The 13,939-nt window shown below is 34.1% G+C and overlaps 1 protein-coding gene across 1 annotated transcript in view; it reads right to left on the bottom strand.

Moving 5' to 3' along the window:
* The window catches only part of LOC138181961 (uncharacterized), a 562,178-nt gene that overhangs the window by 23,574 nt on the left and 524,665 nt on the right, over nt 1-13,939 (bottom strand). Inside the window, exons 7-9 of the mRNA XM_069117380.1 lie at nt 2,277-2,393; nt 1,771-1,884; nt 1,372-1,515 (exon numbers count right to left, since the gene is read on the bottom strand). Of these exons, the coding sequence (XP_068973481.1) occupies nt 1,372-1,515; nt 1,771-1,884; nt 2,277-2,393 (375 nt within the window). The remainder of the gene's footprint in view (nt 1-1,371; nt 1,516-1,770; nt 1,885-2,276; nt 2,394-13,939) is intronic.

The following is a 13,939-nucleotide window of genomic DNA, read 5'->3' as shown; positions in this document are numbered from 1 at the left end:
CGTTTTACGAGAAAAATGGCCCGATCAGTGTTTCATGATCGGAAATTTTATGGAAACTGGGTGACAATTTCGTTGCGAGTTCAGTTTCATCTTGACAACGATGAATATTGTGTGATCGATAAAATTCTTCATCGTAAATGTTTCTAGTAATTTGTTCTGAGAAATGCTATAAAAAAGATTTAACACGGAGAAGGAGAAATAAATCCTCGACAAGGAATTTTTCATTTTAAAATAAAAATAAATCTTGGCTTGCTTCTCAATCAAGGCAAACAGCAAACACAACATTTAATTATTCTCTTGACTAATTAATCTCAATTAATTCATACACTGAGCCACACTAACACACTATCATCTCAATTAGTAGTCATGAAACAAATTACAAAAAGAAAAAAATGACTCAAAGAACAATTAAATTCCAATACGAATCAAAACGAATCTGCCAGAAATTTAAATTTTTCTTCGAATTTTGCTTATTTGAATAGAATCGTATAAAAATGCGAACGTCCAGTCGCGAAGAAGGAACTGGCCCAATTAAAAATCACAGTTCCCAATGCTTTCTAATTAACTCGATGCACGTGTAAATTTCAATAAGACTCGAAAAACAGTGACGCAAAAATTCAATTAAAACAGCTCTGCGCCCATCCATTTTCATTCTCGCTTTTTCCTCATTTTCTGCGCGGAAACGTTCTTCGTTTTCGAAGCTGCTTTTCGCTCGGCGATGTGAAAATTCGATTTCCAGCGATTCGTCACGGTTAACGTTGGTCGTCGTGGCGCCACGCTCGATTTACGAGGATTACAAACCGCTCATTGCTGCGTACACATTCTACATCGAAGGGAAAACGAGCGTAGATCAATCCGACGAGACATCAATGCTTTCCCGACTGGACATCATCAACGTCGTTCCGATAAAGAACGAAACAGGAAGGGAGCCGTCGTAAAAGTGTCCCTGTCGAGTCCTGCCATCGATCATTTTAACTCCAATATCTTTTATTTAAGGCATTGCAGTCGATCACTTCGTTTGTCCATGACTTTTATGACATATGATTGACTGTTCTCCTTGTGATTTCGTTTTCTTGCTTCCAATGGAGATTGCGAATACGTAGAGTGACTTTTATTCGCGTTTGGTGTGATAAAAATAATACTACGTGAAGCAAATACGTTTAATAACATAGTAAAATTCTATCCTTTTTTCACTATTTTATAATTTATTTACAGTGAACGAAAGTAGCTAAACTTGTTTTTAATGTTTGATTGCGCATCTGTCGCGTTATGTAAAACGTTCTGAAATTTCATTAACACTATAATGAGACACGGTTATCGTAGCTATGGCTATCGATATTTCAAATGATGTCAAATACAAGTACAACTCACCGTTTTCTTCAGGCGAGATATGGGTGACATGTTCAAGCCAGCGATGATCGCCATTAGGGAATTGAAATTGCCGATGTTGAAGCATTCACGGGCGGTTTCGATCCAATATTCAACCACACGAACGCGTTGTTTCTTTTTTGCATGCTACAAAACAGTCGAACTTTTTTTTAATAAAATATCGTATTTTGTGAAATCGAATCACGAAATTTATATTGCAAAGAAAATGAATAATATATTTTCATTATGTTACTTTTGATGGAAAAATTTATTTTCTACAATTACTTTATATCAAAGAGATTGCTTTTTATGCAGGACATGTGCATATTTTTAGATAAAGTGAATTTATACGATATTTATTAAGTATAATTGTAATAATTAAGCAACATATATTTCATTTACCTTGCATACTTCAGTCGCGACGAAATAGCTCAGTCTATTAAACCACTGGACGTACGATTCGAGATTGCGTGTTTTCTTCATGTCCTTAAAGGATGTTTCCAAGTGAGGAGATTCCTGTTTATAGGAAAAATCAGTATCCACAATTAATATGAAATTTCTTCTTTCCACTTATTAATTAAAATTACTATTTATTAATATAGTAAGTATATTCATTAGCATAGAACCTCGATTACATCCGAACTAATTACGATACATGTGCATCGATATTTTTATAAAAAATCGTTTCCGAATGTTCTATTTTTTCGATGTCCCGATAATTAGCCATTCCGTTAATCAGTGTTCTGATAATCGAGGTTCCATTATGTTTGCTTCTACCTAAAATTACTACATCTAAAATATATTTTCAATGATATTAAAAAACATCGATAAATGAAATAGAGAAATAGAGGAGAAAAAGAACGTACTATTAAACGGACGTGACAAATGGAAGAGGCAGGTGTACAAACCTTGGCAAAGGCTTGGACGAATTCTTCTGGGCCGATATACGAGAGCCTCTCGAGTTCCACGTGGGTCAATTGCTGTGCCAGGACCGTGGCCGATGGGCACAGCTCGGTGATGTCCACCTGAAAAACGGGGTGACAGTTCCATTCGGTTCGAGTGTCGAAGAAAAGCGACGCCGGGAAATCATGTGCAAGAGCGTCGCTATGGTCGTGGGGGTAAGAGACGCGATGAAAGGGAGGCGTCAACGAGAACTCGATTCACAGAGGTGCAGAAAGACAGAAAGCGGAAACGGGCGGAAGCTGCGCGTCCACGTCGCGACGCCTCCTCTTTTCCTTTCCAATTTCACGTGCTCGTGCTTCGCCGAGCAAATTCGAGCGAGTTCTTATCTTCGTCGAACGCGGTTTCAAAGTGCTTTGACCGGCGGCGTCGCGACGCTCTTGGACCCCTCTCGATATACATCTCTACAACTGTACATATAGTTACGTATACAATGCCATTTCAATGCATTATGTTTTGCGAACGATTCTGGGAAACGTTCGAAGCCATTGTATATGATTCTTGTTCTCCTGAGCAATAATCTTTATGACCAGGTTTGGCATTTACTGAGGGGTGTATTTTATGGACAGGGCTGTACCTTATGGGTGTATTTTAAGTTCTTGCTTGGAAGGATGGTTGTGATTTGAAGTTAGTATCGCAGTAAAATTATGAGGAAGGGATAGAGAGGGAGAGAGAGAGAGAGTAAATTATCTTTATGAGTTTGTTACATACAGCAGAAATATAAGGTACTAGAGATATTTTAATTATAAGATAACATTAATGTTACAGGTTATTGGATTCATTTTGACGTCACTTTTAATTGACTATTCTTATAATTTAAAAAATTAAACGTTCAAAAGATTGTCAAAATTACTAGCGAGAATCTTCTACCATTCTCTATCAAGAATAGTTTCAAATCCTTTAACATTAGTGTTACAATCGAAAGGAAAGGTCATAGTTGATAGCTGGTTGAAACGAGAATAGAAGAAGGTAAACGAGAGAAACGTTTTACCAGCGAATACCATGCTTTTCCAACGTAGTTCAAAGCATACGTCTGAAACCACTGTAATTATTTATGCTCATCGTAGGCATTGTAAACGCGATTCGCGAATGAAAGGTATAAGTCCGTCGGGCATTTCAATTTGAATCGAACGCGCGAACATTCATATCCGCCTCCCTGTTGAATGAAATGAACCACGGAAAATTTATATTCTCTCGCTCAACTTGCCCCTTGAAATACCGCTGCAAACACTGACCCACATCACTGCGTGCTGCTGGCACGAAAAACGACGAGATTTCGTCGCCGGCTATCTCCTCTATTATTCCTACTTTTATTGAAGCTCGTCTTTTGTTCTATTTGTATCCTTTTTCGATTGGATCTCGCGTCTCTCGTCATGCAAAAAGGGTATCTCCTAACGTTTTTCTCCGACCATTTCAACGATGGTTACTGTGAAGCGATTGAGTAATGAACGTCGATGGGAAATTGATTTCTTTGTTACGTCATTAGTGCTGTAAAGTATATAAGTACAGTATATATTTTATAGCATATAACGTCTGTAAATACGTAACTAATTAATTTTCGTTATAGTAGTATAAAATTAAAAGCAGAAAGCTTTTAGTTAATTTCTTTTCTAATTTGATTTAAAACAACCTGAATTTATTAGCGTTACAATAATCAGCGTATAAATGGGTTATAATTATTCTTCCACGAAATTTTGCCAATTTTTCACTGTGCATGTCAAGGGATTGCGAGGAAAAAATGGCGGCTAATGCGGTTAGATTATGAAAAAGTAATTGCCCGAGCTGCCATAATTAGCCAGCTGTTATTCATGTTTCAACGAAATATATGGAAATTGTCCTGTAATTGCGGTTCGCGGTAACAATCGAGCAATCACGAAATAAAAATTTTTTACCCACATATTCTGACATACTGTCCTAATTTATGCTTTAATCTTCTTATTTTTTTCTTCCCATTTTTTAATCTTCCCGTTTCCATTAAGTGAAAAAACTTACGGTATTTTTATACAATTATTATATCCAACATAATACTTAAATACAATATATATATTTTCAAATATAATAATCTATATCGGCCCTTGTTATTCATTCAAAGATATACCAGAAATTCTTTTGCCCTTAAGCATTAACAATTCGTCTACCTGGTGATGCCTTATTCATAAAAAAATATTTCCTTTGGTCAGTGCTCGGTAATGTCTTAAAAGGTTCCATAAATATGGAGCTGTGTAATCGCTAATCTGATTGAAAACGGTGAAGACGGGGTTCGCGATAATTCTATATTATTAGAACGAATATATAAACCACGGGTATTAGCGGGTATTCTTCTCCTATCAATAAAAATTTTCTCAATTTTGAAATCACCGAACGCGCTTTGTCCAATTCTACAGACATATTTGTCTCTTTTCTTGACGATTAAAATGTTCTCAAATAATAAGTAATTTTTCAATTATCAACACATTCTATCCAATTATCCAGCATTTTGAACCGAGGAAAATAGTCTTATCGTTCTTCTTTCGATTCCAAAGACGGTCATTTCCACAGCGCCCAGTCGATGGTCTCAACGTCTTAAACAGCACCCTTCCCTCGTTTCCACGAGATACGTCATAGCATTTTCTCGACGCGACGAAAGTAGAATCCGTCGGGTACGAACGAGATCAGCGAACCGCGTGATTCGGTTACGAAGCGAACGACCGCCTGCGTTTCTTCGAATTAGATCGTCGATCGAATTATCAACGAGCGGAGTTGCCCGGTATGACAGTGTGGAACGATCCCGGTGAGACCGACAGCATTGATTCCAACTGTTCGCGGCAAGCAGAGCGCGAACGAAACGTTTTGATTTACGTGCAAATTCCACCCTTGTGCCTGTTTTCTCCTCGATAAAAAAGCCACGTTCAATGACTCGTGAATCGCCGTACGGCCAAACAATTCGCGACTCTTTCTCCCGATGAGGGAACGGACGATGATGCTTCACGATCAGAAAATGCGAATGGATTGATATTAATTCTATCGACGGACGTTTTTCCAATGGCATTGGAAAATGCCACGGTTTAACGTCTTCATTAGTTTTCCTGATATTGATAGACGTTTAGCGAGTGGAATGAAGAATTTTCTGAGAACTCCTGTTAGCAGATTTGTGTTATATCAGACTGTCCCTCAAGTTTTCCCCTTGTTTTATCAAATATTTGGAATTAAATTAATTCTTAACTAGCGTGGGGAAATAGAAGTAGGTATATTAATTTTCTGATGGGGTTCTGAGGTATTTTAATGGAAAACTTAAATCTCAACCTACAGATTATAATTAAAAGGCTCATCTTTATTAAGAATTAATAAAATGAATTGCATCGTAGATTATTTTAGAGCAAAATAATAAGTTTACAAAGAGTCTGAGGTACTTTAGAATATTATACTTTGGGTGTTTTATACGTTCTATACGTATTCTGTACATTTTTCTATCTTCAAATCTTCTGTAAATGAATCTCTCTTCCCTAATAACTGATGTTTTATACTAAAATTGTGATGAAATAATGTTCTATACTGAGTTCATAAAATTTTCTTTCTGCACTAATGCGTATTTTACATTTTATCTTTGAAACTGAAAATAAATCTCTTCTTGCAATTACCACGATTAATACCAAACTAATAATACAATTTTTTCTAGCTAATTAAGAAAATATCTGCACACAATATTTGATGTGTAAAAAATCATAGTTAATTTAGATTTTACAAATTCACCGCGTTACTCAAAAGACCAAATTAACGCGACAAGAAAGACACGGAATATTTTAACACAATTTGTTCGGGACGAGAAGACCAAAGCACGTATCGGAGCTAAACGAAACAAAATCAAGAAGATCGTGCTAAGACTGTCGAGACACGATGCTGAGTTTCATTGTTTCGAATTAAGAGAACTGCAACGAAAGCGTAAAAATATCAACAGCGAAATGCTTTCTCGAGTTTCTCTGCTCGTACTGTCTTGAAATTGGCAACGATACACGATGGTGAAATTAAAAACGCGCGTGTTTTATAGTTTCTCGTTATATGTGCTAGAATTTTTAAAGAAATTGAAAGCTTTTACCGTCCGTATAAATGAAATTAATTCGCAGCGATGCGTCAGCTTCCCGTGAAAGACAGCGCAAAGTTAATGTCGATGGAAGTTAAAATTTTTTCAAATAAAATCTAATTATACACGATAGAAATTTTAGATATTTATTTACGATAATGTCTTACGATAGATTGATATTTTATAATAGATATTTACTTTCTGTTTAAATAATTTGGAAATAAATGTTTGCTAAAAATATACGTATAATTTCCTGGCCGCGTGTTAAATTCAATAATCGTTGATGAATTTTATCGTTGGTTTCAATTTGATTTTTTGGAAAATTTTATTTAACAGTTTATGAATTGTGCGGCGGACCGTCGAACGAAATTCCAAATATCAAATTGAAGGGTTGTAAAATTAGAATTTAAATATTTTTTACAGTAAATATATGATTCTATGTTTTGAAAGATTTTGTGATGAACAATTATGAAAAATATAAAAACAGTTTTCAACCAACTGGACCAAGTTTAATGTTCATCGATGAACTTTAATCAACAATTAATAAAAACTATGTAATGGATTTTTTAACAAAATTCTATGGAAATACCAATGTTCGAAAATTGTAATTTTTAAAAGTTTTGAAAGTAATTATTACTTATCTGATTAATGAATCAAATAAATATCGTATGTATGATCTTAAATAAAATACGATATAGAGATATGTATACACAGATAAACACTGTGTTGAAACTAGTTTTGAATAAATACTAAAAAGATGTACCTATAACGTATAAATTTCACATACAAAAACGTGCACCTTATCATTTAGTGAATAGAATAATCCCATAATTACTATTCTACGAAAGCGGAATCATTGAACGGCAAGATTCTCGCAAGTTTCAAATTGCTCGAGTTTAGTGAACGGTAATGTTCGAGATGTTCAAAGAAACCTGGAGGAAGACAACGCGCAATTCTCTAGCGAGTCATGATATGCAACCAAATACGATGCACCACGGGGACTGCTATAGTTTCTTGTATCGAATAATTAATGACGGCTTGGAAATCACGATGTATTTCAAATTGAGACCAGTGTTACAGTTTCATCCAAGTCTCTTACTTGCGATTGGTTGCTGTTCCTTATTAGACTTAGCTTGACTAAGCGTTCACTTCATATTCGATATACTGTTATTTTAGCAAAGTTCTTATTATTTCAAAGAAGTTATTATTGGGTTGGCAACTAAGTGATTGCGGATTTTGTCAATACCACCTAATGACAATGTACGATGACAATATATAATCACATTAGTCACCACTTCATTTCTTCGATTATTGAAATAAATAAAAAACTTGATGAAACTAAAGCTCATTACGAGCACTAGAATATGAATCATTAAAAGATATACATATATACATTTGCGAACCAAAGAAAATTTAAAATTGGAAAATTTACTTAGTACGTGCAGCGAATATTAGCAACTTTTGTATTAAACTTTGTACCATATCAGTAACAATCTTTACGTCCCAAATTTTCTTTAGTCTGCCACTATACATACGCAAGATAAAAATGTACAGACAAAAAAAAAAAAAAAGAGAAAATGAAAACTCTCAAATTATAAAGTCACTCGCACAATTTCTACAGTTCTGCCTTAAATTTCTCCAAAATTACAAATTACAAAATCCACGAAAATAGGATATGAATGAACATTAACCAAACTCGCTACATAGAAGTTTATCTAGTTAGTCAAAACGATAATTACTTTCACGAAGCGAAACGAACTCGACACGTTACCGGAGAAATATAACTAAATCACGAAATATCTACAATTAATAATAATAAGCGACTCGCATGCGATTGCACAAAATTGGTAGTGACACGGTTCGATCATTTAAAAGCAGGCATTAAATCGGAACCGCTGTTGCCGAGCGAATATAAATACAGCAAGTGTGTAACGGAGTTAATACGGATTTTAACGCGTATTATCGTTATCAATTAAAATCCCGTTATCTATAGTAACAACGTTAATGCGCGCATTTAAATACAACCCGATAGCGGAGCAGAAACTGCGTTTCGAAAGCCTTTGTGTTTGTCCCTTGCCTCCTCTCGCAGCTCTCTCTCGTCATTACGCGGAAGAAAACGTAATTAAAAGCTTTGTACCGCTCGCGAAAACCAGAAAGACCGGTTTTCCGGACGTTTTACTAGTTTCCGGACGTTTTACTAGTTTCCAGGCGTCCTACGCACACTGGCTACCGCGAATTTCAATGAAAAATGAAGTTTTATGATTTCGTAGGAATAAATAGAGAAGCTCGTGACAAGAATGGTTCATGCTCATATTTGTCTTTCTATCGTTAATGAAATACGTGAAAATGTGACTTTCTGTTCAACATATTTCAATTTTTTTAAATAAAATATTTCTTACGTCATATAATTTCTATGAGTGTAGCTGTAATTATGTTGCAGGAGAATTGTGTCTAATTAAATCAAGAAGCTAGGGACTTCGTGACAAACAAATTTTACAGAGTCTGTTCATTTGCATGCTTTAAGAAGAATTATACTTTTGACGAGCATATTTTTCGCGGTAATAATGACGCGTGTGCATTTTGTAGTTGCACTATTTTTTACAATAGAAACACATTGTTTTACGTCTTCTCAGTCTTGTAGATATTTTTCATCTAATTACAACCTCATTCGTTAAAATATTTGAAATTAAATTTTGTAGAACTTATCGTACGAAAGATAAGGAATACGCTGTAAATTTTGCAGGCGTTTTAAATGTAGTACATTTTAATTTTCGGAATAGAGATCATAAACACTCGCAACAGATAGAATGCATCTTTCGAAGAATTAATGCTTCGAGTTTTGTAGTCGTCAGGAGAGAATATACTTTGCCAAAATATCGGAAAACTTTTTCGTTTAGCAAAAAATTGGTGTAGGGAACGATGTATGAGAAATTGTGCAAATTTATGAATGAGTAAGGTATGAATATGTAAAAGTTTTTGACAGATTTATCTACGTAAAGTTGGAGGAAGTGGTTTAAACTAAACCATCCCACTTAAAGTGGTTTAAAAGCTATATAAATTATGAAGTAACCATAATGAATAATATTTTGGTGTGAAATGATGCATTATAAAATGATGATTATAAAAGCTTTGAACGTTGCTGTCAAAAGGATACAAATATTACGAAGCGAGCAGCAAAATCTTTAAAACAAAGGGGAAATAACGAAGATTTTAATTAAAAAGGACAGCGGACTTTTCGTAATTCGTAAGCTGTACATGTAAATTATTTTTTTTTAATTTCATGTTGCTCACACGTAATTTAAATTATTTCGTATAAAAAGGAACTGTAAATTAATCTGTTTTTACTGAAAATAAAAATTCATTGCTTTCTCGTCGTAGAAGGGAGTATAAATATTTATTTCCCATTTTTATTGTATCAAAGATCTTGAATAACACTCAATCAAGTTTATATAATTATTATTTTTATTTATTCTTCCTTTTTGAGAGCTTCAAAATATTCATGGAAACGAAGTTTTCACTCAAATAAAACTCAAACACACTTTTATATTTAGTTTCATACTTATATTAATTTCTGCAATAATTTTACTTTGAATTTAACACTTTGTTCCAAAATAAATTTTAAAATTCTGATAAGTATTCAATTACATTCACGGGCTTATATCTTTTATTTCTTCTCTATTTTGACAAGCTAGAAATTATTCACCGAAACGAAATATTTTCTGTGATAAAACTCAAATACACTTTCAAGTTTAATTTCTTATTTCTTCGTCGAAATAGATATGTCAACTTGTCAAATCCGCCTGACTATTTATTTATTTATTTATCCTGTTTTTCTTGAAGCCTGCACGTCAGATTTTGCCGACGTGCATGAAGAAACGCTAAGGAACTCTAAACGAAATTGAGTGCTTCGAACCATTAAAAGTCGTTCTATCGACAAGTAGCTATAAAATGTTCGTCGTATGAAATCACAGGTTGCAACTTTTTCTCTTTTTAAATATCGAAGTCCAGAGCTGAACTTTCCAAGCGAGTAACTGTTTAAATGCAATAAAGGTTCTTGATTGAGAAGCTTGGTGTGTTCGTCCGAAACTTTCTTTCTGCGAAAAGAAAGAGATTAAAGCTGTAGTATTGGGCTTGAGAACAATTTCTTGTTCGCAGAACACATAAAAGAAATCCAATCAATTCAGGGTGCGTAATAAACGCGTGGAAATGGTTTGGATGAAATGTTATCTATCGTAAAAATAGGATATAAAAAAGTTCCGCCATAAAAGTTTGCAATTATTGATTCCAGGTGATTATTACGTTGAAAATCTTCGTTTTAGATAATTGCACCACTCAGAAGTCAAATTGATTAATTCTACTATTAGATTGTGGTAGTATTTGTTCAAATTTATATTTTTATAGAACCTAAATAAAGATATCATTTCACTTACTGAAAGTTATACGAAGTATTCTATGCCGTGAATATTTTACATATTTTTAAATATTACACGCATTCTGTGAACAAATTTTTGTAATTGGCTTTTCAGAAACCAAAGAATTGATCTTAATATAGTTGTGCCAGTACAGCTTAACTTTCGTATCCTGTTATTACCAGTTAGAATATTTTTCCACAAATAAGTACACGATATTTGTTATAAATATGCTGCATTTCGTTGAAAATTTTTGTCTACCAAATAAAATGTTCGCTCGATGCTCTATTATAAGGAAGATCAGGAATTTCTAACTTTAATCAAAGCAAATAAAAGTTTTATCTCATAAGGGTAGCTCATAATATATTCTTAAACGCGATAGTATAGTTACCTTGCAATGCTGATTATGCAAGAGATTAAAATATTTAACTTCTAATAGATAAAAGAACGCTCGATACTACTTTTTCTTTCATCTTACATCGTATTATAGTTAGGAACTAAAACTTCTTCTCCTCTGTTAATAATATTCTGCTTTTCCTATCCCCTACCCTTTAACTTGCTTTTATAATCTGCTTAAAATTTCCTTCTACTAAATAACGAAATAGATGCAGGTCTGCCGGTCAATATTAAATTCATGTTACTTTTAAGGACAAAATGGAACCTTGTATGTGATTTAATATCCTCGACTACGCGCTTAAAATTACCCAACTTATGAAATCCTTCAAAATATTTTCTAAATTCCTTAAAAATTCCTCTAAAATTGCTTCTGGGCTATCAACTTATGTACATCTACCCTATCGATCAACAAATAACAAGACGATCGACGATCCTTATCGCGACTAGTCGAAGATGTCGAATAGCCAAACGCCAAACGACAACATCTTGGTTCTGCTGTTATAAAACCATTTGCAATCAAGTAGTTTCTAGTCTTCCATGCTTGGAACTTTTCTTGCAGCGGTGAATACGACGTGGAATGAGAAAAAAAGAGAAGAAGAAGGAGGATGCGGCGACGGAGGGATGAAAAAGAGATTATGGGCGTATTATTGGTTTCGCGAGTTACGGCTCGCTTCTTGAGAAAGTTCAAGCAAAGCTGTCGCCGCGGCACGTCGCAGGGACGGTTCAAAAAGCGCGGCGAACTTCCACTTTAATAAGCCGGAGCTTCCTAAGAGCTCGGCCCATCCGTTTCCTTATCTGCTTCTTCTCCTCTCTCTTTTTCTCTTTCCGCTCGCGTTATATTTTTATTGCGCTCCGACTTTCTGCATTTTCGATGCAATTCCGACGTAAACCGTAGATATGCAAGCGGCCATGCAAATACCGTTCTACGAGGTAGTTGCTGGAACGTTACTGGAAGCTTTGGAATATTCTTTATTCTTCTTACTCAACCACCATCTTTTGCTTCTTCGACGCGAATGCTAATTGTAAGTGTTGCATTGTATTATAGTAACTTGGCAAAACTTTTTTGTAACATTTGGTGCATTACCTTAAAACACGAATTTTAGATCATCTTCTGTGGCTTGATATCGCGTGACCGATGTTTACAGATTATACGATGATTCATTTTATGATATACTTTTATGAAAGTTGAATCGACGTATTTCTTTGCTACGATTTAAAGGAAATTCTAGAACTTTTCTGTAACTTCGATTGTACGAGATAAGTACAAATAACAACAGCACATTAGTGTATCATTAAATGTGAAAACTTGTGTAATATGATTATTTTGCTTCTATAATGATATACGTTCCAATAATTATTTCGATACAGTGATTTAGTAAATAAATCAAATTAGTAGATACCAAGTAATCTAACAGGTTACACGTTTGTAGCAAAGATACAATTGTATGTGATTAAGAATTAATCAAATAAGATGCGTAGTTAGATAAGTAGGCGCCACACACCTAAAGATAATACCATCCAGTATCAAAATATTTCTTCCACTTATTTTTATCATTGTAACACACTTCACACAGAGAAAGCTAACAAATTCAATTTCAACATATACGAATAATTCATATTGCATCGTTTTCTTACAAAAGAAATCATGTCCCTTGCACGTGTGACTGAATTTTAACATTTATTCTGTATTTTGTGATTTTAATATTCCTTATGAAAAAGGTAGAGTGAGAGAAAGAGAAAGAGAAAGAAAAAACAAGGAAGTGAGAGGAAACCCACTAAACGTATACAATATTAATTTTTCCTGACGTTGTGGATATAGAAAATTGCGTTCATATTAATATTTTCATGTATACCAAATAAAGGCACCACCTCGGGGAAAAAAGGCTGCGTTATATCTATCGTAACAATTTCCAGGGGACCAAGAGGCAGATTACGAGATGATGATAGAGAAGGAATATTAAAATTGCCGGTTAAAGAAGCTGCTTTTAACAATTTCCAGGAACTTTTGATAGGCAATGGAGCAATTTCATCCGCGTTTAGATGAGGATGTTATTTATTATGCCGCAGGGAATTTATCTCCCTTTGATCACAAAGAACGGCAAATATGTATTTGTATTATATATTGTATTAAAATATGCATTTAATGCCTCGTCGCCGAGAATACGAAGTATCTTAGAAACGAACGATTATTTATTTTTACCTAGTAACAGTTATTACTATTTAGCAATCTGAATAAACAGAGCTTGATACTAAAGAACTTTGAATGGTATTTCATTAAAATTTAATAGCAAAATTACTTCTAGGATATATATATATATTAACATTCTTGTTACTTTCTAAATATGCAAAAATAGCTTTTAAAATAATTTTAAATCTTAATCTTACGACAGTTTTTGATTGAAACTTTTGTTGTACCTATCGACGTATCGTCATGTTAGAATAGTAATTGGAATACCTATAATTGATTATTAGGATACTGAAGTAATATGACATCATGAGACTTTATATCGAGCTATCAAGTATCAAGATATCGAGGTTTGAAGGTATCGAAATATCAAGAAATTGTGATATATACTGCTGTATCGAGACATTCAAGCATCAAGATTATCAAATATCAGAATGCGAAGTATTATCAGAAATTTAACATATGGAGATATCGAGGTATTGTATTATTTGGATACCATAGATATCATATACAAAGTACTACGATATCAAGACATCAAAGATATCGAATATTCAAACACTGGTA

The sequence above is a fragment of the Bombus flavifrons genome, chromosome 7, assembly GCF_040668555.2.
Source record: "Bombus flavifrons isolate JBK064 chromosome 7, iyBomFlav1_principal, whole genome shotgun sequence".
NCBI classification, from domain to species: Eukaryota; Metazoa; Arthropoda; class Insecta; order Hymenoptera; family Apidae; genus Bombus; species Bombus flavifrons.
The sequence above is the reverse complement of the archived record's forward strand: the minus strand, read 5'-3'. Positions and strand labels throughout refer to the sequence as shown.